The following is a 27389-nucleotide window of genomic DNA, read 5'->3' as shown; positions in this document are numbered from 1 at the left end:
TAAGAGGGGGATATTACCCCACAGCCACCTTATCACAGGCTTCATAAAAAAAAACCTGGAAATTAGTTCTTCCCCCCTCACCAACCTCTGTATATATTCACGTGAAAACTCACAGAGAGTTAAAAATATCAGCCCAAAATTTCACTGTTTTAGTTTTCGGGCACACTTCCCCAACCCACCAACTGACCCTCCTCCATAATGATGCATAATTATATATCACTGTATATAAATGTGTCAAGCCTAAAATGAATCAACTTGGTTAAACGTCTAAAATAAACGCGTACGTTGCTATTTTTACCTAAAACAGAAACAGTAAAAAACGGCAATTAAAAAACGGAACAGAACCAGAAACGGAGAGATAATGGAACTCTGTTTCTTTTTTACCTTTTTTTTTGAGAAACAGAAAACAGCCTAAAGAAACCGCAGAGTGCTATAACAATGTACGCAAAGATACGAGTTTTGAGGTCATTGGGGGGGGGGGTGTCGATGGGATAGGAATGGGCTCTGCCACATAATAGGAAATACTGGATGTCTTAAGAATAAGCTCATGTTGAAAAACAATTACGAAAACTAAATTGGCAATCAGAGCCGTATGAATGGATACGCAGACAGAAATCTTACAACAGAACCCAGAGGAATCACAAAAAAAACGACAGCTCACAGAGACATGTCCCTGAACAGTTTCTAGTGGACTAAAGCAGTTTATGCCGGGGTTTGGAATAAGCGCAGCAAGGGTCATGACTACACAGTCAAAGGATGTATAGCCGTAATTATTGATATTTTCACGAAGAAATTATTTTATATGGGAATAAAAATAAATATTGTTGCAAGTACTTCAGCGAAGAAGAAGGGAGAAAATCTACTCAGTCATATATGCTTCATGCAGCATAAGGGTCCGTCTAGATGTATGGAGATAGGCATTCTCGATGAATGTTTTCACATTTGTAGAGAAATGCACGGGTTATGGTATTTTGGTAGCCTATAATGGTGATGAAGATTCTAGAGTGTTTTACAGATTATAGCAGACCATCCCGTACGGCTCCTCTGCTGAAAAAGAAGAATTTACGATCGATGTTACAGAAATTAAACAAGATACTTCCAAAGAGTTGTCGAAGCAAGAAAAGGAATGCATGCTAAAATATTAGCAAATGATGCAATTCAGAAACTTACAAAGAATCTTCTTGGAACAATAAAGAAAACCCTAGAAGACCAAGGTACAATTGTCGAGCTGAGATACCTGCTCCGAAGGGGCCACAATCATATCTTGAGAATCATGCAAAATATGAAGATGCTTGTCAAAAGAAAGTTGGGTTACTCGAAGAAGCTTAGTTGAAAATCGGCGGAGAAGCGTTTCGAGGAAAGTTTTACAAGATATTAATCAGGCCCTGAAGTCGTCAGCAGAACATCAGAGATACTGCAGTAGCTGCGATTTTTTGTTTTTAGTTTCTTTTTTTTAGAAAATAGTGTGAGGGAGAATATTGTAATAGAACGGTGGAAAGAAAATAGCCAGTTCAAAATGCTGGAAAAACTATCCACGGACGAATCTAAAAAAGTGCTATGCTTTAACGAGTGACAGTTATTAGACTAAAAGAAAAACCATCAACGCTGCTCTGGAGACCCTCATTATGGACCCAAGTACAACAGGCCTGATATGAGTCTGGAGGAAGGACTCATGTATACAACAAGACTATAAACGATAAAACTGCTTTATGGTAGATGAATGAGAAGACAAAGGGACAATTTTTGAATGAACAATTGATTTATGAAAGAAGCGAAAAATGTAAAGTTCTTATTTTCTTTGGGTTCCTTCTGGGAAACAATTTACCAAGACGGGCACCATTGTAAGAGACATTAGTAGGGGCAGCAGCGACTATCCCTCAGCTGCGATGGTAAAGGGTAACCAATTAGAAGAAATAGCTCTTACAGCACACAAAATGAAATTAGGTAAGTCAACTATTAGAAATGATGACATTAGACTATTCGTCCACTCAACTACAATCTCGCTGTGTCTTTGGACAGAATATTGCCTGATGAAACATCAAGTGAGTCAAAACACTACAGAACCTTCCGCAAAGAAAAACTATAGAATACAGAGCTCGTAAGAAAGACAAATAAATATATTCTTTCTTCAGGTTACTACAGTGGTTTCCAAACTTTTTGTAAAGGCGCCCTCCTTTAAAAAAAATTGGTGCGCTACCCTTTAACAAAAATTGTTGCGTCCCGTTAATTTATCTATAGATCCAATTTCATAAGTAATAAACTGATATTATGATTTATTTAATGGGCTACAAAATAATATACAGTATTGTGTAAGAATATAATATACTTATTATAAGAAATATGATAACAAAACAAAAAAGAATATATAATTAATGCTACTATAACATAAAAATTTAATGCGACGGTTGAGCTTGTTTTTCAGCTCAAATTTTCTCAAACCGTGGTATCATTGAAGAAATCATGGTTCTCAGTTCCTTTTCAATCATTAAGCAACGATACTTTGTTTTTAAGACAGCTACTGTAGAAAGACTACTTTCACATAGGTAAGATGTTACAAATGGCAATAAAATTTCTGAAGCTTTGTTTGTCGAAGTAGGTAAAATCGTCCCTTACTCGTAGCCAAAACGTGTGGATTACGTATACTGCTGATTCAATTTTTTGACACCTATTCGACTTTTTCGATTTGTATTCGAAAATGATATTTTTTTGAAACAGTTGCATGCCCCCTTGCGACAGTCTCGCACCCCCCGGGGGGAACACCCCATAGGTTGGAAACCACTGGTCTACTAGTTTAGGGCTCTAGCTTAGCGTAAACCACAAATACTAGGTCAACTTCAAGGCAAGATTAAAATAAATAATCAAAAACAGGACTATCTGTTGGTCTACAATAATTAACAACAGTTGAAAATAAACAGCGTTAAGAAGCCCACAGCAAATAGGCTATACAGACAGAAAATGTTGTTGAAACGTACGAAAGGCTTAGATTCCTTGTAAAAGTAGAGTTATTCACTTAACAAAAAGCGTTGTTGACGGTAATGGCATTTCCAAGCTCGCTGGTCACAAAGAATTTCCACATTTTAGATCAGTAAAACTTATTCTGACCAACCTTTTTTTTTTCTTCTAATTTTTTTCTTTTTGTAGTCAGTCTTTGAGGCTTTTAGCTGTTTTAATTGATTAGAAATAAAAATATCAGTAACTAGTACAGCCTATTAACTATTATTAGCTAGTACTAAAATATTAGAGCCAATTCAATTTCTGATACACAATGTTGGATACGATCAAGCAAGTATCCAGATTACCACCTTTCTATATACAAAAAATTGTTTTTGGATTTTGAGTCAAAATGATCAATTGTCACGCAGCTTCATTCTCTACTATTCACTGAACATGTTTCGCCACTCCACAGGAAGAAAATTTCGAATTTGAATTATCAAAATACTCTTTTTGTAGTAAATTTGCCCCCCCCCCCCACTAAATTTTGAAAAACATGTCTTAACATCCCTGGAAAACCAGATAAACTGTAGCGATCAAATAAAATTCAAGAGGTTTTTTACTTATTTTGTAACGCATTTTAAACATTCTTTTACATTTTACTTTTCCATAAGACATTTCCTTGCCAAATTATCGCAAACCTTTGACCGCTTTCCTGCAAGTGTGTTTGATTTAGCCTTGCATATCTGCCGACAGTTGAATTCAAAGTCGACGGCTTAGTATCACGATTACCTCCTTCCTATATTCCTTAAATACAAAAAATTATTTTTTGGATTTTGAGTCAAAATGATCAATTGTCTCACAGCTTCATTCTCTACTATTCACTGAACATGTTTTGCCACTCCACAGGAAGAAAATTTCGATTTTGTTGCGCCTGAATTGACCCCCCTCCATGAATCATGAAAATACCCTTTTTGTAGCAAACTCCCCCCCCCCCACTGGATTTTGAAAAATATGTCTTAACATCCCTGGAAAACCAGATAAACTGCATCGATTAACTAAAATTTAAGAGGTTTTTTTCTTATTTCGTAACGTATTTTAAACATTCTTTTACTTTTTACTTCTCCATAAGACTTTTCCTTGCCAAATTATCGCAAACCTTCGACCGCTTTCCTGCAAGTGTTTGATTTAGCCTTGCATATCTGCCCACAGTTGAATTCAAAGTCGACGGCTTAGTATCAAGATTATCTCCTTCCTATTTTCCTTAAATACAAAGAATTGTTTTTTTTTTGGATTTTGAGTCAAAATGATCAATTGTCTCACAGCTTCATTCTCTACTGTTCACTGAACATGTTTCGCCACTCCACAGGAAGAAAATTTTGATTTTGTTGCGCCTGAATTGACCCCCCCCCCCTCCATGAATTATGAAAATACCCTTTTTGTAGCAAAATCCCCCCCCCCACTGGATTTTGAAAAATATGTCTTAACATCCCTGGGAAACCAGATAAACTGCATCGATCAGACAAATTTTAAGAGGTTTTTTTCTTATTTTTTAACGTATTTAAAACATTCTTTAACTTTTTACTTCTCCCTAATGCATTTCCTTTCCAGATTATAGCACACCTTCGACCGTTTTCCTGGAAGTGTGTTAGCGCTGCCTATCCACTCACAGTTGAATTCAAAGTCGATGGTATTAAATAAGAAAACGATTTAAAGAGCTTGCAATTTCTTACTACATTTACATCATTCTGTTGCTTCTTACTGTTTCTGATGACATTTATTGCTCAAAATGTTAATAATTTGGGCTTTTAACGGCAATTGACTTTCAATTTACTTTTACTTGCCATAGCCGCCCTACCAAAAACTGGAGAGATGAGCCTTCTTTCCTCGAGGATTTTTACTAGAAAATTTTACTAGGAGTTTTTTTTTATATTTGGGCGAAACTTGTCCGTTGCCTCTAAAGTCCCCAAGAGTTTTCTGCCAAAACGTATCATAACTTTCTGGAAAGAATTTTCTCTTTTTCTTTAGATTTCCAAAGCGTTTTCCCATTTCTAAACTCTAATCTTCAAAAATTTGCGCCCTTGCAAATTTGACAAGTGTCATTGCTCAATACTGCTGTTTTTATTACTTCCAGAGCCGAGGGTTTTTGTTATTTGATCTAGTGGTTTAATTGGTGATGTTAGTGCCTAGGCTATGTAGTAGTGATCTAAGAGGCTGCCATGATCAAGCTGAAACATGAGCCTGGATCAAAGGCTAGTTGATAAGATAATTGCTTCAGATGTTGAGCTAACCTTGTCACACACCTCTGTGCAGATTCCACTCACTGCTAGTCAGAGAGATTTTACGGATACCACCCAGGAAATCTCAATAGACCTCCCTAATGCTTTATATAATGTTTTAAAGCTGAGCAAATTGAGCTGTGAAATGTAAGTTCCAGAACATAGAGACAAGACTTTAAGCTTTTTGATATAAGCACTTTATATTGATCAAGTTCTAGCCTATTGTCAAATTAGACACAATGGTCTTTCACTATTACTACTGCATAAATCATTCTTAACCAAGTGTTATGCGTGTAATCTTGCGCATATATTCAAATGTAGTGACAACACAGTTTATTCGATGTTCACAAATTTTGAATTCTGACACGCCATTCGTGCAGTACATGACTATATAGTTCAGCATCATCTGCGAAAGGCTTTATAGCTGAATGTTTAATAAAAGCTAAAAGGTCATATATTGAATACCAAACAGCATGGGACCGAACCAGCTCCCATGAGGAACTGCACTTTCTACCTGAATCGGTGGTGACACATTACTACCTACTATGACTCAGTGGTTTCTTCCAGCAAGATAATCGTGGATCCACGATAGAGCTCAAGGTCCAATTTTATGCTTCTCACACTAACAAATCAACATTTCTATGCGTATTTTTCGAATGCTATAGAAAAGTACAATAAAAAATAGTCCATATTGCCACTTTATGAAAGTCATTCATTGTTTTGAAAATCTATGGTAACTATTAAATGAATGTTTTCTTACAAGTATGAGTTGAGCAATACTCAGTATATTATTAGATTCAAAATAATTTTGAACGCAGGTTACTAATATCTTCCTAAAAATTCTGCAAAGGAGAGAAGCATTTTCTATGACTCTATAATTTTTAAACTCTGAATTTTTATCTTTCTTGTGCAGAGGTTTAATAATGTTTCTTGGTTATCATGTCTAAGGCATAAAGTACGATTGGCCTCCACGTCCCAACGTTGGTTCTTCCGCATACTGGAACAGGTAATTATCCTGTACGGTTTCTAAGAATTTAGCATCGAAGATTTACTGCATAATACATTCTGGAAAAGACCAATCAATGCCAGATAAGCTAAGGTCTCTCACAATCAAAATTTTTCTATTTAGTCTAGACACATTAAGCAACAGGCCATTTTTATTAATTTTCAGAGAAGACGACGGACTTCAAAATAAAAAACGAATTCGAAAAGCCGATGAAGAGCCAGGTAAGTAAGCCTGGGTAAGCGCACAGCCTTTAGACTGCTTTATATGTATCAAGTAACTCAACCTCTTGATACTTAAATTCAAAACAAATATATGTTGCTATTCCCCTGCCCATGGAATAGTAGGCAGCATTATATCCGACCAGTTTCTGAAGGCTTACACTTCAGTTATACGATATTTTTGGAAATGGTTCAGTCACAACTACTATGGCTGGGTTCGATATAGGATGACTTTCTGTAGTTCACCGTGTTTAATTGCCAGAAAATTGTTCATTTGTGTACATGACAAAACACTCAATGGAGGTACGAGTCTTTTTTTTGCCCGAAAGAACTGCTTGCTCACAATATCAAAGCCCTTCTTACCGCTTCCGATATGCCGGTCACCGTCTCAAACTGCAGCTCTGTCAGCTATTTTCTGCTTCAATTTGTCGAATTTTTATTTCTATAAAAGTTCTGGTTCTATTCGATCATGCTGTAACTGGAATTTTTGAACTGGCCTTGTATTTCTACACGTTTGGCAGTTAAGTAGAGTGATGCAATGTCAATGTCAACTGCCTTTTCTAAATTTAGTTATACGGGACGCAGCCACTCACTTCGCCATTCGATGATCCTGACCAAAAAGGTTGACTTCACTGATACCTTAAACAGAAGCGGAAAATTTATGAAGTTCAGATCAAACTAACTTTGATCGCGCTTCGTTTCACGAGATCGATTGTTGAGTATCCCAAACACCATCGAATTGTTCTTTGTGCTTGCAAAGTCAGCAAGTAAGTCGACTGCTCGTTCCTCAGCAGCTCCACTCTGAGTAGCAATCTCAAAAATATCCGCTATATTCTCGTCCAGCTTCTCGAGTTCTTTACTAACACTTTTTGATATCGCACTTCGCGCACTTGGAAGCAACTTCCCTCTTTAGTGACTTCATCTTGCCCTTAATATGCTTCATCATAACGTTGGGCTCGTTGCGGATTTCAGTTTCAAGTTCTGTTTCCAACTCCTCTAGCACATCTTTCAGTACATCTTCGATAGTATCTATAGATGCATTGAGAGTAAACCTTCCTAATATTTTAGTGTAGAACTCTTTATGCAACTGTTCAATGTCCAGACTCTCGATCGTTTCCCAACCTTGACAGAAGACACAATGCACTACGAATTTATCTATTTCCAAGTCCTTATAAAAAATCCTGCATTTATCCACATTTTTCTGGAGGGAAGTTTCTGGGTCTTTTATTATGAGGCTTGACAGATATGGCCGACGGTACTATCTAGCGGTAAATACAAAGTTGGTACAGAAATATCTAAATAAGAATTACATGGTAATGCCAATGGCATCACCAAATACAAAAAGTAATTTATGGAAGTAACTCGAAACACAGAAGCTTACCTGAGCTAATTTTGGAGCTAACAGAGCATTCTAGGTCTGTCTCGAACTGAACATATCCACTCATCGATCTGACAACTATTTCCATTGAATGCTCATTGAATAGTATTCTATACACCATATGCTATTACAACCTCATCTTTTTTAAACAAAAAATCATAATTAAAACAACAACTTACCATTACATAAGTCTACGCACAAAAAGCTAGGCAATTATTAGTACGGGGGCTTTAGTGTTACCCCTCCTTGAAACTTTAGTATGATCAAATATTTTCCTACATAAAAAAAAAACTAATCCTGTTTTTTGTGCATGTTGTCTTGAATTTACTGAAGTTATACAGTTCTAATAGTTTATATAGTCCCAATGCAGATATAAGAGTCATCCCCTTGCAAAGCCGTGCTAAGACCCAAAGGCAATAGGTTATTTGGGTCTGTTCTTCTAAAAGTGAATCTGACCAATTTGGAAGTGTGAACCCCTTCAATGGAGCAAAATTATATTTCATTTTGAAAGACCTCTATAACAAGAAATTCATTACATCAATAACTTAATTCACTAAGCAGATTTTGATTTCTCATTACAAACAATTTTTTCGCTTGGTAAAACAACCCCCTCTACTAGCTTCCTCGAAAACATAAGAGACTTACCCGAGGCAAAGTCTTGTGCTTTATGCTGTTTCACTCTCCTCAAATATTTGTTTTCATTTACCAAGTCAAGTTTTGTGCCACATATGTATAGTAAACAGTCCTGAAAAAGAAATAAATGTATTTGCATACATAGAATCGAAAACTTTGGTTAAGGTAATGAACTGCATTGGGGCATCCTTCAACATTGTGCATGATGGGCAAAAGGATTCTTTTTTCCTTGAAAAAAAAAAAATAACATAATACGCTTAACCGTGTCAAAGCGCTATGTAAATTAGTTAAAAATGTGTTTCCATGAAAACTTAAGACCAAACTTGAAACATAAAAACGAGAGAAAAATTAGTTTACATTAGGGTTCACGCCAAAACGAGCGGAAAGATAAACTTAAAAAAAAAGGATTAGATTTACTTTGCCTGGAAAGCGGAAATTGTAGTACCCACCTTTAGTTAGCTTTTCAAACAAAAGATTTACGAGATTAAAACTTTGGCTTTGTTTTTTAGCCAGCCATTTCGTATCAAATCGGAATGTTCGATTAGCAATCACCATCAACAAAGCTCAAGGGCAATCATTAGAATAGATCTGAATCCGGATTGTTTTTCCCATGGACAATTATATGTTGCATGTCCAAGAGTCGGTAAACCTGACAATCTATTTATATGCACAGACAATGGGACAGCGAAGAATGTTGTATATTCGCAAATTTTACGTAGTTAAAAACATATATACATATATCTATCTATATTCACAAGTGGGACACAGGGATACAACTACAATCGCGCGTGACTAATATGGCGCGTAACGACTTACGGCGCGGGGAGGCTTGGGGGCGCGAACCGCTCCCACCAACTAGGTGTTGGGGTGGCGCGAAGCGCCACCCTAACAGCTAGTTATATATTTTCAAGGTTACAACATATAAACTAATCGAATTATCTTTTCACATTGTTCATGATCTGAGCTAGCTACTGCTTTGAATTAAATGTGCTGTTACGAAGTAACTTGCAATTACTGAAATAAGTTTTGCAAATTGGGACTGAAATTTTTTGGAGGATTATTCATTTTGGAATTGGCAAATTGTGGGCCTTCTTTGGAAGGTGCACTGCTCACTGATACGAAGGAAAGTCTTTTAGGCCGACTTTATACAGGTTAGATTTGAATCCACTTGGACGCAATAGGGAGGCTCGGCCCTCACATAAAGATAAGTCTTTTTGCTCTGTATATCAATTTCTAAAAATAAGATACTGTTAAAGATGCAGCGTTTTTAGAATAGAATAGAATATGATTTATTGGCTAAAATAGCACACAAGCTAGCATAAGCACGTCAGAACAATTATAATTACAATGATAAAATAAATATTAAGGGATAAACATAGTTACAAAGTTAAATCAATTATTAAAATGCGAAACAAAATAGGGAACGAAAGAGTTTTTGTACCTCATTGTCAACATTTGGGGACACAAGTGAAGTTGAGTATTTGGAGCTCTACGAGCATTAAGTCTTGTATTGGGAAGGATTGGGGGGTTTTCTTTAAAGGGGGGAAGAAGACGTCGATGATAGTCAGAACTAAGGCACTTGTGCCCGAAGTTCATGGTAAGGAAGTGACGTCGTGATTCCAATGTAGTGAGTTCAAGTCTAGCCAAACCTTCATCATAAGTAGTATAGGACGTCCCCAGTAAAATTTTTACAGCTCTTTTTTGAATGCTTTCAAACAGTTTGATGTTGCGCTAGCTAAATTCAAGAACTACCCCCTCTGGCCTGTGAGAATTTTGCAAATAGGAAAGGATTCGTACGGAAAGCCCACTTATCTGGTCTTTTGTTACGGTAGTCATGATGAATTTAGGCTAATAGAAGCGAATCTTCACGAATATAACCCTAAAACGATAGATTCATCCACACTTGCTGTCAAAAAAGCAATTGTTGAACTTGATAATACCCCTGAAGTTTATAAAACTCTTTCTAAGACTTATTTACCCCTGAAAGCAAGTGATAAATTAGGGTCTAACTCAGTTTCTTCAAGTATTGCCCCAATTTATGACAAATTAGTTGCAACTGAAGCCCAACTAGAGAAGACAAGAAGTGATCTGCTGGATAATATAACAAAGAAAGTGACTGAAAAGTTTAAAGACCCAAGGTCACTGAAAGAGGCTACTGAACTGATAGTCAGCCAGGTTTTTGACTCAGTAACACTCGAGTTTAATCCAAAGTTTGTAAAAATTGAGCAGACTCTAAGTAGTCTGAGAAATCAAATTGAAAATTTGGAGGAGAGGATTAGTAGAATAGAAAAAAAGCTTGATGATTATGATCAAGAATCCTTACTCGATAGTCTTGTTTTTCATGGGGTAAAGCAGTTACCTGGTGTAGACACTCGTACGACAATATCTCGCATTATAAATAGCAAAATGTCTGTGACAGACGTCTCCTCTTCTGATTTGATTAATGTATACCGTCTCCGATTGAATAATCCGACTACACAGCATGAAGAAAGGTCTATTAGAGTTGCTCCGATCGTTGTTAAATTTTCTCGCAAAGATGTGGCCCGTAGAGTGTTTAAAGCAAAAGCTAAACTTGCTTCAACTGGTGTTTTTGTATCGGAGTCTCTAACTAAACGTCGCCGGGACATTTTGAACGCAGCGAAAGACAAGTATGGTCAACGAAATGCCTGGTCAGATCAGGGTCAAATTTTGGCAAAGCCTAGTGCAGGGTCAACAGTCATGAAAATCCGTTCTATTACCGACTGTATTTAGTTACTTTGTTTCATATGTTATGATTAGTGTTTTTTTTACATTTTTTTATTTTTTTGTAAGGTTTTTTATGTGTATTTTTTCTTTCTTGCTTTTTTTCCATTTAGAGCGATTTGTTTTGGTATGAGATTTCATTTACTCTCGCTGCGTCTATACTGAATGATTTAATGAGCCGACCTTTTCTCCTTGAACAGGTTTTGTCGGCACAAATAGCAAATGATATTGAACCTTGTATGAACCAAGTTAAATTTAAACAGTTGAGAAACAGTGTTTATGTTCAATGTTCGCAGATAAACCCTGTGGAATCTGATTTACTGAGTTTATGTGCCTGGAATTGCCACCTAACCACGTGTTATGAGGATGTGTTGCAATTTCTCTCGGATTCTCAAGGTAAAGTTAGTTTTATTGGTATTTGCGAAAGTTTTTTGAGTCAGGAACACTCTGTCTCATTGTATTCTTTTCCAGATTATAATTTGGAGATTAAAAACCGGACGTCACTTTATAGAGGGGGAATTGCGTGTTTGATTTCTAAGTCGTTGACATACCATGTTAGAAATGATATTGATGTTTGGATAGAGGGTAAATTTGGAAGTTTTAGCCTGGAATTAGATATGGGAAGTAGTAAATTTTTGATTAGTGTTGTGTATAAGCCACCAAGTGCTAGCTGGGAAGAGTTTGAACGTGGGTTTGATCAGCTTGCTTGTGAGGTGTCTCGGACAGGTTTAGATTTCATTTGTATGGGTGATTTCAACTTTGATCTGCTTACATTGAATGGAGCGAATTTTGATTTTCTTAATTTGATGGTTGCTCATGATCTTTTCCCCATAGTAAATATTTCAACACGTGTTACGAGTCATTCAGCCACTCTTATTGATAATATTTTTGTTGGTTCTAAGTATCTGGACCGTAGTTATGCCGATGTGGTTCTATACCCTTGTTCGGAACATTTCCCAGTTGTTGGAGCGGTACCTTGTGGTCGAATAAAAAGAAATAAAATAAAAAAAAGTAATGACTAGGTCATTGAAAAAGGTGAATTTACAGAGGTTTGGTGAAGAGTTGAGTACCATTGATTTTAGTGAGATTATGGTTATGAAAGATAACGCTTCTGGTGCATTTGATGGTATGATGGGGGTCGTACAGCCAATTTATGATAAGACCTGCCCAGTGAAATTCTTGAAACCCCGTAAGCGTGAACCCAGGAAGCCCTGGATAACTATTGAAATTCTTAAAGTGTCAGATTTGAGAAATCAAGCGTATGTTGAATATTTAAATAGTGGATGTGCCATTAAACTGGAAAAATTCAAAATAATACGCAACAAAGTAAACTCTATGAGAAGAAAGGCTAAAAAAGAATACTTTGCAAACCAATTGAGTTTAAATAAGGATAATACTAAAAGAATTTGGAAAGTTATTAATGACCTACTGGGAGGGGAGAAAGAAGCTCCACCTAATTCGCTACTGATTCAAGGTGAATTTGTTAATGATGAAATAAGTATCACGACTAAATTTGCTGAGTTTTTTTTAAGTGTTGGGCAAAACGTACAGGCGCAAGGGTTGGTGAACTTTAAATAATGATTTAATGAAAGATGAATTTGTGGATGATAGAGGAATCGGAAATGAAATTGAATTTCAGCCTTGTACTGGAGATGAAATTCTGAAGGTTGTGAAAACAATCAAATCGAATTCAGCAGGGATTGATGGCATTAATCTGAAAACTTTTAAGTCAGTGATGTGTTATTTAATGCCATGTCTAGTCCATATCATCAATCTTTCCCTCCAAACCGGTATATTCCCTGATGCGCTTAAAAGGGCAAAAGTAATCCCCCTTCACAAAGGTGGCTCTAAGCTAGAAATTGAAAATTATAGACCCATATCAACCCTACCCTTGTTTTCGAAAATATTTGAAAAAATTGTGCATAAAAGGCTTTATGATCACCTTATGAAAATGGGGATGTTAAATGAAAACCAGTTTGGCTTTAGGAAAGGTCACTCGACGTCGGATGCCGTGCATTCCCTTTGTGATACTGTAAATAAATGCTTTGAACGTGGTGAAATCCCTTTGACCGTTTTCATCGATTTTAGAAAAGCATTCAATACAGTGGATTTTAATATACTACTCAAACGTCTACAATCACTTGGAGTTCGTGGTAATTGTTTAAAGTGGTTTAATAGTTTCTTAAGTGGTAGATCTATTCAAGTTGTATTAAATGATGTGTTTTCTTCTCCTTTTCAAGTGAGGTGTGGTGTACCTCAGGGGTCTGTTTTGGGACCACTTCTGTACCTTGTGTATGTTGACTCAATGCGTTTCTACTTACCTGAGTGTTGTATTACGACTTTTGCGGATGATATAGCTTTAACTATGTCTAGTCAATCTGTCGATGATTTGTTGTTGAAAGTTAATAGGGTATTAAAGGCATTTTTTGTATTTACAAGTTTGAGCCTTTTGTCAGTAAACGTTAATAAAACTAATTTTATGATTTATAGGAGAGTTGGTAAGCCTCCATGTGTTGATAAAAAGATATTTTTTAACGGCAGGCCTCTGTCACAACTGCATGAAGTGCGTTATTTGGGGTTCCAGCTTGATTGTAATCTATCTTGGAAGAACCATAGTGATCTTGTTGCAGCTAAAGTTGCTAGAGGTTTGGGAATTTTGCGTCGATTAAAGCATGTTTTACCATTACCAGTTCTTTTATTATTATACCACAACATTGTTGCGCCTTATATTTCTTATGGTTGTGTCCTTTGGTCTAGTAATTTCTATGCAAATTTTAAAAGAGTGCAGATCCTACAAAATAAAACAGTACGTCTTCTTGGTAATTATGTAGAAAATGTGAATGATACCGCGTCATGTTTTAAGAAATTACGAGTGCTTAACATTGGTCAGATTCGAGATTATCAAGCTGCTGTTTTTGCGTATCGATGTTGCAATGATGTATGTCCTCCAGTTTTTACCAGTTTTTTTCGAGTAAATCGTTCACTCCATGGGTATAGAACTAGAGAGGCAGATAATTTTATTGTTGAGTACCGAGACACCACACGTGCAGCTTTCGGAATTAGGTATTTAGCTCCGGCTATTTGGAATGATATCCCAACTGGCATTAGGGAGGCGGAACATATTGGGTTGTTTAAAAGTAAATTTAAAAAAACATTTATTGGAAGTGGGGAGATAATTCTTTTTTTTCTTTTTCTTCTTTTTTTTTAATTATTGTTAGCTTTTATTTATTTATATTCTGGTATTAAGGAGTAATTGAGTGAGAGTGTTTTGTTCTTCTTTAGTTTCCGTTTTTTTAGTTTCTGTTTTTTTTTTTTTTTATTAATTTAGGTTGAGAATCAGAGGATTGCAGCCGTCCAACATCAGGCTCTTTGAGCCTTCCCCAGGGCGGTTGTGTGTATTTATAGTTTTTGTAATTAGTAGTTAATAAAGAGAGTTCTTAAAAGAGAAAATATATATATATATATATATATATATATATATATATATATATATATATATATATATATATATATATATAATAATATATATATAAGTTGTTTGTCTGTTGACTGACGTCATGCATGTTTGTCGACTGACGTCATTATAATGATTCAGCATTACGCCGTCATGAAGTTGTTTGTCGACTCACGTTCGATTGTCGACCGGGACACAGGGAATATAAATGACGACCGGGACACTCAAAGAGAAATTACAGACTGGGACACCGGGACACAAATAACGACCAGGACAAGGAGAATATAAATGACGACCGGGACACAGGGACACAACTACAACGGGGACGCCGGGGGCACAGGGGGGATATATAAATGAGACGACCGGGACACAGGGAATGTTCGATTAGCAATCACCATCAACAAAGCTCAAGGGCAAACATTAGAATAATGAGGTATAGATCTGAATACGGATTGTTTTTCCCATGGACAACCGGGACACAAATGACGACCGGGACACTCAAAGAGGATACTCAAAGAGAAATTACAGACCGGGACACCAGCACACAAATGACGACCGGGACACAGGGAATATAAATGACGACCGGGACACTCAAAGAGAAATTACAGACTGGGACACCGGGACACAAATAACGACCGGGACACAGGGAATATAAATGACGACCGGGACACAGGGAAACAACTACAACGGGGACGCCAGGGGCCAAAGGAGGGATATATAAATGACGACCGAGATGACGATGTTCGATTAGCAATCACCATCAACAAAGCTCGAGGGCAATCATTAGAATAATGAGGTATAGATCTGAATACGGATTGTTTTTCCCATGGACAACCGGGACACAAATGACGACCGGGACACAGGGAATATAAATGACGACCGGGACAATCAAAGATAAATTACAGACCGGGACACAGGGAATATAAATGACGACCTGGATACTCAAAGAGAAATTACAAACTGGGACACCGGGACAGAAATGACGACCGGGACACAGGGAATATAAATGACGACCGGGACACAGGGACACAACTACAACGGGGACGCCGGGGGGCACGGGGGGGATATATAAATGACGACGGGGACACAGGGAATGTTCGATTAGCAATCACCATCAACAAAGCTCAAGGGCAATCATTAGAATAATGAGGTATAGATCTGAATACGGATTGTTTTTCCCATGGACAATTATATGTTGCATGTTCAAGAGTCGGTAAGCCCGACAATCTATTTATATGCACAGACAATGGGACAGAGAAGAATGTTGTATATTCGCAAGTTTTACGTAGTTAAAAACATATATATATATATCTATATATATAAAAATAAGTTGTCTGTGTGTGGATCTGTGGATGGATCAGGTGACGTCATGTTTCGGCTGACGTCATGAAATTAGTTGCCATCATTTTTGCTTTGAAGGTGACGTCATTCAAGTTATATAAGACATATGTTCGCGTAGAATTCTATTAATGTTTAAGTTTACAATGACTGATGAAGATGCTCAAAGAGTCTATGCCAAAAAACTTGCTGCTGATAGAGAAAGTCAGAAAAGAAAGCGTGCCGAGGAATCAAAAGAACAGCAAGGAAACAGGCTTGAGGCTAAAGAACGCAAAACCGCGCAGTTAGATGAAGATCCACCTGGACAGCGAGAGTCAAAACATATTAAAACTGAAAATGATAGCGATGATGATTGGGTTTGGGATTTTGACTTGGAAAAGGTCATCAATGACTACCAGATTTTAGTTAAAAAAACAAAGGTTCGGCGATATGTATTTCATAGTGAAGCTGAAAAATAAAGAAGAAAAAGAAAACTGAAAAAAGAAAAAAGAGAAATTACAGACTGGGATACCGGGACACAAATGACGACCAGGACACAGGGAATACAAATGACGACCAGGACACAGGTATTTAAGAATATCGTTCAAAGACAAATTTTTAATTGTAAGAAGACCGTTGAAAGAGAAATTTCTAATTGTAAAATGACTGAAAAACCTACAATGGCAACGGTACCACCATCGAAGTAGATAACCAGTGGGTTTACGGCCAACCTACCATCTTCAAAGATACCACGATAGGAAGACTCTACACCGTTCACCCCAATCAACATGAATGCTTCTTTCTACGCCTGCTTTTGGTGAATGTACCCGGACCGACATCCTTTGAGTATTTGAGAACTGTAAACAGTACTATACATGACACTTACCGTAGTGCATGCCAAGCTCTGAATTTATTGGAGAATGACCAACACTGGGATAACTGCATCAATGACGCATGCGAAACGTCAACCCCAAGTCAAATTCGTACACTTGCTCTCCATCAGCTCCTACAGAGTTATGGGAAAAATATAAGTCAAAAATGTCCGAAGATATACTCCATCGAAAACAGTTAGAGACGTCAGAAATGACTTTTGATTTTACATCAGAAATTTATAACGACACTTTAGTTATTATAGAAGATTTGTGCGTACGTATGGCAAACAAACCTCTTCAGGATTTGGGAATGCCTTCACCTAACCGTATCGCTGCTGTTTCGACATGTGTAGAATTGGATCGTGAACAAAGTTACAGTACGAGTGATCTATTGTCGTATGTACAAAATAACATTTACAAGTTAACGTCGGAACAAAAAGACATTTATGATACGATAGACTCAATTTCAGGACGTATACAACTACCTGCTGATATCTGTAGTTTAGTGACGTCCAAAAATGAATTGATTGAAAAAGTATTTCCGAATATTCTAAAAAATTATAAAAATAATAAATGGCTTTTAGTTATTATAGAAGATTTGTGCGTACGTATGGCAAACAAACCTCTTCAGGATTTGGGAATGCCTTCACCTAACCGTATCGCTGCTGTTTCTACATGTGTAGAATTGGATCGTGAACAAAGTTACAGTACGAGTGATCTATTGTCGTATGTACAAAATAACATTTACAAGTTAACGTCGGAACAAAAAGACATTTATGATACGATAGACTCAATTTCAGGACGTATACAACTACCTGCTGATTTCTGTAGTTTAGTGACGTCCAAAAATGAATTGATTGAAAAAGTATTTCCGAATATTCTAAAAAATTATAAAAATAATAAATGGCTAAGTGAAAGAGCGATTCTCGCACCCAAAAATATAGACGTCCACGAAATCAACAATATTGTTTTGACCAAGATTCGAGACCAGGCAGTCCTTTGCAAGTCAGTCGACACAGTTTTGGAACCAAATGAAGCGGTTAATTATCCATCTGAATTTTTAAATTCCATATAATTTTCAGGGTTTCCACCAGACGTGCTACAACTAAAAATAGGCGACCCACCAAAGCTTTGCAATGGCACGCGACTTGCCGTAAAAAAAACAATGGAAAGCCTAATAAAGGCGACAATCTTGACAGGGCATTTTGAGGGTAAGGCTGTTCTTATTCCTCGCATTCCCATGATTCCAACGGATCTGCCTTTTCAATTTAAAAGATTGCAATTCCCAATTCGATTAGCATTTGCAATCACCATTAACAAAGCTCAAGGTCAATCATTAGAAAAATGTGGTATAGATCTTAATACTGATTGTTTTTCCCATGGACAATTGTACGTTGCATGTTCGAGGGTCGGTAAACCTGACAATCTATTTATATGCAGCGACAATTGGACAGCGAAGAATGTTGTATATTTGCAAGTTTTACGCAGTTAATTTGTATTGTATCCATCTATCTATCTATCTATATAAAAACGAGTTGTGTGTATGCATGTTTGTTTGTTTGTAAAAAGAGCGTTTGCATATGACGTCATTATTAGTGCATACGGCTTTGTATATGCACAGACAATGGGAAAGCCAAGAATGTTGTATATTCGCAATTTTTACGTAGTTTAACTCCTGCAGACGAAATGAATGCTTGCCTGAAAAATTCTAATTTATGGGCACACGTAAAAATATTAAAATTAACTACAAATATGCGTGTCCGATTGCAAAACGATGATTCTGGTCAAACATTTTCAGATCAATTGCTGGCAATTGGAAACGGAAAGCTTCCAGTAGTGGGAAAGCCAAAAATGTTGTATATTCGCAATTTTTACGTAGTTTGAAACATATATATAAATCTATCTATAATCACAGGTGGGACACAGGGACACAACTACAATGGCGCGTAACTAATATGGCGCGTAACGACTTACGCGCGCGGGGGGGGCTTGGGGGGGCGCGAAGCACCCCACCAACTAGGTGTTGGGGTGGCGCGAAGCGCCACCCCAACAGCTAGTATATATATATATATATATATATATATATATATATATATATATATATATATATATATATATATATATATATATATATATATATATATATATCTATATTCACAGGTGGGACACAGGGACACAACTACAATGGCGCGTAACTAATATGACGCGTAACGACTTACGCGCGCGGGGGGGCTTGGGGGGCGCGAAGCACCCCCACCAACTAGGTGTTGGGGTGGCACGAAGCGCCATATATATATATATATATATATATATATATATATATATATATATATATATATATATATATATATATATATATATATATATATATATATATATATATATATATATATATATATATATATATATATATATATATATATATAAGTTGTCTGTGTGTCTGTCGAGTGACGTCATGTTTGTGTGTCGACTGACGTCATGTTTGTCTGACGAAATTACAGACCGGGACATCGGGACACAAGTGACGACTGGGACACCGGGACATAGGGAATATGAATGACGACCGGGACACTCAAAGAGAAAGCGACCGGGACACAAGGAATGTTCGATTAGAAATCACCATCAACAAAGCACCGGGACACAAATGACGACCGGGACACAGGGAATATAAATGACGAACGGGACACTCAAAGAGAAATTACAGACCGGGACACCGGAACACAAATGACGACCGGGACACCGGGACACAGGGAATATAAATGACGACCGCGACACTCAAAGAGAAATTACAGACTGGGACACCGGGACACAAAGGACGACCGGGACACAGGGAAACAACTACAACGGGGACGCCGGGGGGCACAGGGGGATACATAAATGACGACAGGAACACAGGGAATGTTCGATTAGCAATCACCATCAACAAAGCTCAAAGGTAATCATTAGAACAGTGAGGTATAGATCTGAATACAGATTGTTTTTCCCATGGACAATTATATGTTGCATGTTAAAGAGTCGGTAAACCTGACAATATTTATATGCACAGACAATGGGACATCGAAGAATATTGTATATTCGCAAGTTTTACGTAGTTAAAAACATATATATATATATATATATATATATATATATATATATATATATATATATATATATATATATATATATATATATATATATATATATATATATATATATATATATATATATATATATATATATATATATATATATATATATCTATATTCACAGGTGGGACACAGGGACACAACTACAATGGCACGTAACTAATATGGCGCGTAACGACTTACGCATGCGGGGGGGCTTGGGGGGCGCGAAGCGCCCCCACCAACTAGGTGTTGGGGTGGCGCTAAGCGCCACCCCAACAGCTAGCATATATATATGTATATATATATATATATATATATATATATATATATATATATATATATATATATATATATATATATATATATATATATATATATATATATATATATATGAGTGTGTCCAACTTTTTTCCACGGATGTTTCCTATGTTTCACCCTTTCCATCAAGATATTGAAGAAAAAAAGTCTTACCCTTTCATGTGCCCTCAGCTCTAGAATCCACTCCTTAGCTTTATCCCAAGATTCTCCATCTGTCAAATCATAGCAAACAATCGCGGCTTTGGCAGAGCGGTAGAAAATTCTATTCATCGATTCATATCTGATGCTTCCTGACGTATCCCATAGACATATCTTTATTGGATGATCCTTGTAGCACACTTGCTTTGCAGAAAACGTTCCACCTATCGTCTTAAAAAGGTAAAACTTAAGATATGTGTTTCAGTATTCATAAGTCTCTTTTTTTATTATCCGTATTTTGAACACTGAGGTTCCAGATTTTAACAATTCTTTAACAGTTAACATAGAGCCCAAATATCTCTTTTACTTCTTAATTCTTGGTATGTGTATCCTGTTTTCTTGTAGCATGCGTACATTACGCCAGAGAGTATATTTATATACAATTCATCTACTCTCTTTAGACAAATAATAATTGTATAATATATGTATCTATTGGCTGTATTTTCTCTCAAAAATGGCACAGTATTTTTTTTTTTTGAAAATGAAGAAATTATCATTTTCTGGCCTGAAAAAACGACCTAGATAGGTCATGACTTAGAAAAAATTCCTTTAGAGCCTTTTCTTTGAGAAATTCATACTAATGACGTCACATTTGTATGCATTTAATAAGCAGCTTAAATAATTTTTTTTCAGGTATGGTCGTACCGTTTTGGGTATCTATGACGTCAAGCGAAATTATACAAGATGGCGAATGGCAAGAACTAGAAGATGGGAAACAACAACATCACAACTAAACACAAATGAAATCACATAATATTATAATATGATGAACAAGAAATATTGCAATCACAGTGACATTGGACTGAACGAGCACGCCCTAGATTTGAGCAGAAAAAACTAAATTACAACAACAAAAAATGAAGACATAATTTATGAGCCGCAAAGACGTCCACGCTAGTCCCCAGAGCTGCGCTAAAAACCGAAGGCACATGTTTTTAAATTAAAACGCGTTTCGACTAGCCCTGATGTTCCTCGAATAACTTCTTTATAAATGTTTTCTTCTTTTGGTTGAAAAAATACATGTAAAATCTTCATAAAACTTCTAAGGTCAATAGCATTCAGCCCAGTGGCCCATACTCACAGCTAAAATCGACTAACGGACTAGGATGCAATTTTTATTATATTACTTCTAAGTGGGAGGATTCAATCGTGAGACAGTGAGAAACAAGTCACTGTAGCGTAGAGAGTGAGATGTTGAGAAGCATCAACCCCCTGAACAAATTCAATATATATATATATATATATGTATATACATATATATATATATATATATATATATATATATATATATATATATATAAGTTGTCTGTCTGTGGATCAGGTGACGTCATGTTTCTGTGTCGACTGACGTCATGAAATTAGTTGTCGTCATTTTTGCTTTGACGGTGACGTCATTAATGGTATTTAAGACATGCGTTCACGGAAAGCTGATAGAGAAAGTAAGAAAAGAAATCGTGCCGAGGAATCACAAGAACAGCAAGAAAACAGGCTTGCAGCTGATAGAGAAAGTAAGAAAAGAAAGCGTGCCGAGGAATTACAAGAACAGCAAGAAAACAGGCTTGCGGCTAAAGAACGCAAAACCACGCAGTCAGATGAAAATCCACCTGGAAAGCGAGAGTCAAAACTGAAAATGATAGCGATGATGATTGGGTTTGGGATTTTGACTTGGATAAGGTCATCAATGACTACCAGATTTAAGTTAAAAAACAAAGGTTCGGCGATATGTACTTCATAGTGACGCTGAAAAATAAAGAAGAAAAAAAAACTGAAAAAATGTAAAAAACTAAAAAAAACTAAAAAGAAAAAACACTCAAAGATAAATTACAGACCGGGACACAAATGACGACCGACACAGAGGGAATATAAATGACGACCAGGAACCTCAAAGAAAAATTACAGACTGGGACACCCGGACACAAATCACGACCGGGAATATAAATGACGACCGGGGGGCAGGGACACAACTACAACGGGGACGCCGGGGGCACAGGCGGGATATATAATTGACGACCGAGACACAGGGATTGTTTAAATAGAAATTACAGACCGGGACACCGGGACACAAATGACGACCGGGACACTGGGACAGAGGGAATATAAATGACGACCGGGACACTCAAAGAGAAAATACAAACTGGGACACCAGGACACAAATGACGACCGGGACACAGGGAATATAAATGCTATTTATATGCACAGAATGTTGTACATTCGCATGTTTTACGTAGTTAAAAATATATATTTATATCTATCTCTATTCACAGGTGGGACACAGGGACACAGCTACAATGGCGCGTAACGACTTACGCGCGCGGGGGGGCTTGGGGGGGCGCGAAGCGCCCCACCAACTAGGTGTTGGGGTGGCGCGAAGCGCCACCCCAACAGCTAGTATATATATATAGATATATATATATATATATGTATATATATATATATATATATATATATATATATATATATATATATATATATATATATATATATATATATATATATATATATATGTATATACATATATATATATTGAATTTGTCTGAAATTCTTTTCATAGTATGTTTCTGAAAAATGGAATATATATATATATATATATATATATATATATATATATATATATATATATATATATATATATATATATATATATATATATATATATATATATATATATATATATATATATATATATATATATATATATATATATATATATATATATATATATATATATATATATACATATATACTATGCTTTCAGAATTTGTCTGCTATTTGTACAACTATCTTAATGATTGTAGCCGCAATTCTTTAGGCTAAAGCCTCAGAAGTGCTCGTATCCCTGGCCGTGGAGCCATTCGCGGGGGAAGAAGAGTATTGTATTTCCATTTTGTATTTATTGGTGAATAAAACTCTGAGCTCTGAAATCAGGCCTAAATCCCTGGACCCTAAGAACTCTTGCTCAAAAGGAATTCCGAAAATAACTCATACCAAATCAGCTTTTGGAACTTTTAAAAAGCAAGCAAAAAAATTCTAAAAATAGAACAAAAGCCGATACATTGGCTACAAACCGCCGATCAGTTTTCGGCGGGGTGCCGCCACTCAGCATAACTGCGTCCACCACCGCCGAATTTAATTCCGGCACGGCTTCTGGCACTACTTTGCACATCCATAATAAAACTAAAAAAAAAGGAGAAACAAACGGCCACAACAGTAAGAACTGACTATAAGAGGAGGAGAATAGACTATGGAATTACGAGGCCACGGTCAATTTGAAAAGAAGACATAGTGTCGAAAAGACGAAACACTATATTGATGACATCACTTACGGTACTTCACTGTCTGCTAAATGCTCTGAGGCAACAAAATATGGCACACCGCCAATTCTCATCGATTTAGTAAAACGATACACGCTCATTAACAAGTATGGTGATCCGTGTAAGATTGGTTCCCAGGATCGACTACAAAATCATTCAACTTATATAATACCCCTTGCCTACCTTCCAAACCAGATATACCAACAACAGTCATGGAGTCACAAAGATCTGAAGAATAGAAGGACTATAGAGAATCTGTAAGATCATATCTGCACTTACACAAAGAATGTACAGTGCAAGCTTGAAGACAAGACAAACTAGAGAGCAACAAGAAGGCTGCCAGGGCTTACAGAAGAAGACAAATGGTTACATTCCTAACCTAGAAAAAACTAGTTGAATTAAAAAGCACCCATCCATTTAAGCATAGAAAATTCAAAGAAGACACTAGAGAGAAAATTTTGCTTTAAAAAAAATACAGCAAGCCGAGACGCAAATTATTTTACGACTATAAATGAGCCAAATTGTCAAATGCCAATAGGAAACAACATGATCAACGATAACAAAGACTCAAAACAAACGATAAGATCATAAGCTAGTCAAGAAAGGAGAAACAAGGTGGCTCTTATTGACAGCACTTTGGATTCTAAACACCAGCCTGATGGCAACAATGACCTAGCGATAGCGCAACTAAAACAGATAGAAGAGACAATAGTAAACAAAAGCAAACTTAACAGAACTACTGATGACTATAACAGACAAATAAAACCGAAGCTCAAAGAAATATATTGCGTTCATAAACGTCTTCAAAGATGTTGTCAATTACATTTAGTCAAAGAGGATCTACTACAAGCGATACTGACTCAAAGGTTCAGGAGAGAGAACCACTACCAATGATAATAAGGATTAATGACAACAATAAAGCTGGAGAAGAATATTTAAAGGAATATGTTAGAGTTAGGGAAGCATTTGATCTGACATTATCGCAAATAGTGACGACAAATTACAAAAATTGTGTACAATAGTTAATTTATCAACAAAATACAAACAGATCAACTTTTATGCTACAAAATCACTTCAAGCAGAAGTTACCGATTATTCTTAGTTCTGAATATTTTTCGGGTAAGCCCGCCACCCATGATGACTGGTCATGGTCTCCCTCAAAAGGATCTTTCAAATTTCGTTCGAATGAGCTTCTCTTGATTTTCACAACCACTATTTCATTTTGATTCCTCAAAGGGGCAAGCAGACAAATAAACATACATGAGTTACTAAGTTTATCGAAAAAATTGTAAAACTTATTGTTTTCCCATACAGGTATTATATTAATTACCACATAAGTGTCATTGAACATGCTGAAAATGTTAGTGCAAATTCATCGAGATAGAACCATATTTACGAGGTGTTTTCTTCCATTTTCTACATTACGAAAATTATCTTAGGCTTGTAACTGCTCATGGATGACTTTAAGTCTAATAAACTTTATAAAATTAAATATATATATATATATATATATATATATATATATATATATATATATATATATATATATATATATATATATATATATATATATATATATATATATATATACATATATATGTATATACATATATATATATATATATATAGAATTTTAGAATTTGTCTGAAATTCTTTTCATAGTATGTTTCTGAAAAATGAAATATATATATATATATATATATATATATATATATATATATATATATATATATATATATATATATATATATATATATATATATATATATATATATACTATGCTTTCAGAATTTGTCTGCTATTTGTACAACTATCTTAATGATTGTAGCCACAATTCTTCAGGCTAAATCCTCAGAAGTGCTCGTATCCCTGGCCGTGGAGCCATTCGCGGGGGAAGAAGAGTATTGTATTTCCATTTTGTATTTATTGGTGAATAAAACTCTGAGCTCTGAAATCAGGCCTAAATCCTTAAACTTCCAGTGATCCACTGACAGGGGGAGAGGCTAGAATTTTCTCAGTTTGACCTGAGGAGTATCTTTAACTAAGCCAACAAGTTGAATGCATCCGTATTATAGCTCCCTTCTTACTGCGGAAATATTTAGATTGTGTAATAAAATAATATATTCACATGTGTACTTGCAAAGGAAGGGAAGACTTGAGAAGAAGCTATTTCCTAAGAGAAAATTGTCCAAATATCCTCCTTCCACCTCCCAAAGAAAAGAGTAAAAGTGGTGACCTATAAATTGAGTGTTGAAATTTCAGACACCCTTCCCCCAATATATGTATAACAATTAAGCTTGAACATAAACAGTAGAGATAAAACAGGATGCCTCTTTATATTCTGAGATTTCATGATCAAACAGTTGGTGATGATGAACAGTGGGAAAAGAAATTCTTTTGTCAGTAGAACTTAAACTATACTTAACGAAATTTGCTCACAACGTGTTCATTTAAATGATATACTTTCTATGGTGACCTTAATGATACAAAATTGGTTCATTTTAAATTTAGTCATCAATGGTTATCTTCATAATGATGGTTTGATAATTTTGTAGAAAGAGGAACATTCCCAAAAATTGGGAGCAATCCTAATGAAAAATTTAAAGTAAAATCCAGCATGTCTGAGAACCTCACAAGGAGGTTTGAAGATGCTATCAACCAAAATACCAAATTTGTATTTTTCCTGAGAAGGAAGAATATGAGTGCGTGTTTATTTGCTCTTTCCTTCTTTTTTTTCAGGGTTGATTTTTTGAACAACTGGTATTAGGTTACTGACAGAGAAATCACTAAAAACGAAGTTTCCAGCTGCAGTTCCTTTCCTGAATAAAAATGTAGCAACGCCACGACAAATGTTATTTACTTTAATTTGATATTTTAAGAATGGCCATTTAGACTCATTGTGTGCCTTTGGTGCTAAGGCCATGTAAAAACACCTCTCATTTTGGAAACGAGGTATTTAACAGGAAATGTTAGTTTTAAAATCCCACAACGTTGCAATAAAAACATTTCACAATTATAAAGAGTGGGGCTTAACGGGTTGCAGCCTCCGTCTTATTTAGGAACATTTTATTTTTTATAAGGATCTACACCTTAAATGAACCCTTTTATCCTAGAACTGTTATATAAAAACAAATATTAGTTTAAAGAACAGCCTTATATTTAGCAGAACCCTAAACGGGTAGAAAAAAGAAATTAATATACAAGGCAATTTCAGACAAGATTGAAGAGAGGAAATGTTTGATTAATGAAAAAAAGAAATTAAGTTAAAAAGGATAGTCAAGAAGGATTGTGGCAAATAACTTTATATAAAGCGCACTAAGCCACCTGAGACCAACAGAGCTACACACGCTCCTCCTCCCTTCCAATCTATTTAAAGTCTCCCTCTTTATACCCTCCCAAGAAGTTCCAATTTTCTTTGAATCTTTCCTTAAGACCTCCTCTGTTACAATCAGGGGACAACCTGCTTTATGTTTGGCCAAAAAGGACAATCTTTGTCAATCCTAGACATCTTAACCTTTCATTCATTAGAGTCCTAGATACAGGATAGAACCATTTTGATCGTACAGCTTACTGTTTGAAATACAGTCAGTCAGATGGGTACCCAAAAAAATCAGTAGACAAT

At 36.0% G+C, this 27389-nt stretch overlaps 1 protein-coding gene across 1 annotated transcript in view; it reads right to left on the bottom strand.

The window, feature by feature from the left end:
• Positions 1-27389, bottom strand: part of LOC136025054 (ras-related protein Rab-24-like) — a 48106-nt gene that overhangs the window by 8845 nt on the left and 11872 nt on the right. Inside the window, exons 2-3 of the mRNA XM_065700737.1 lie at positions 20412-20627; positions 8458-8557 (exon numbers count right to left, since the gene is read on the bottom strand). Of these exons, the coding sequence (XP_065556809.1) occupies positions 8458-8557; positions 20412-20627 (316 nt within the window). The remainder of the gene's footprint in view (positions 1-8457; positions 8558-20411; positions 20628-27389) is intronic.

This window comes from Artemia franciscana, chromosome 3, assembly GCF_032884065.1.
Source record: "Artemia franciscana chromosome 3, ASM3288406v1, whole genome shotgun sequence".
Lineage (NCBI taxonomy): Eukaryota > Metazoa > Arthropoda > Branchiopoda > Anostraca > Artemiidae > Artemia > Artemia franciscana.
Note: the sequence above shows the minus strand (reverse complement) of the source record. Positions and strands in the feature narration are given on the sequence as shown.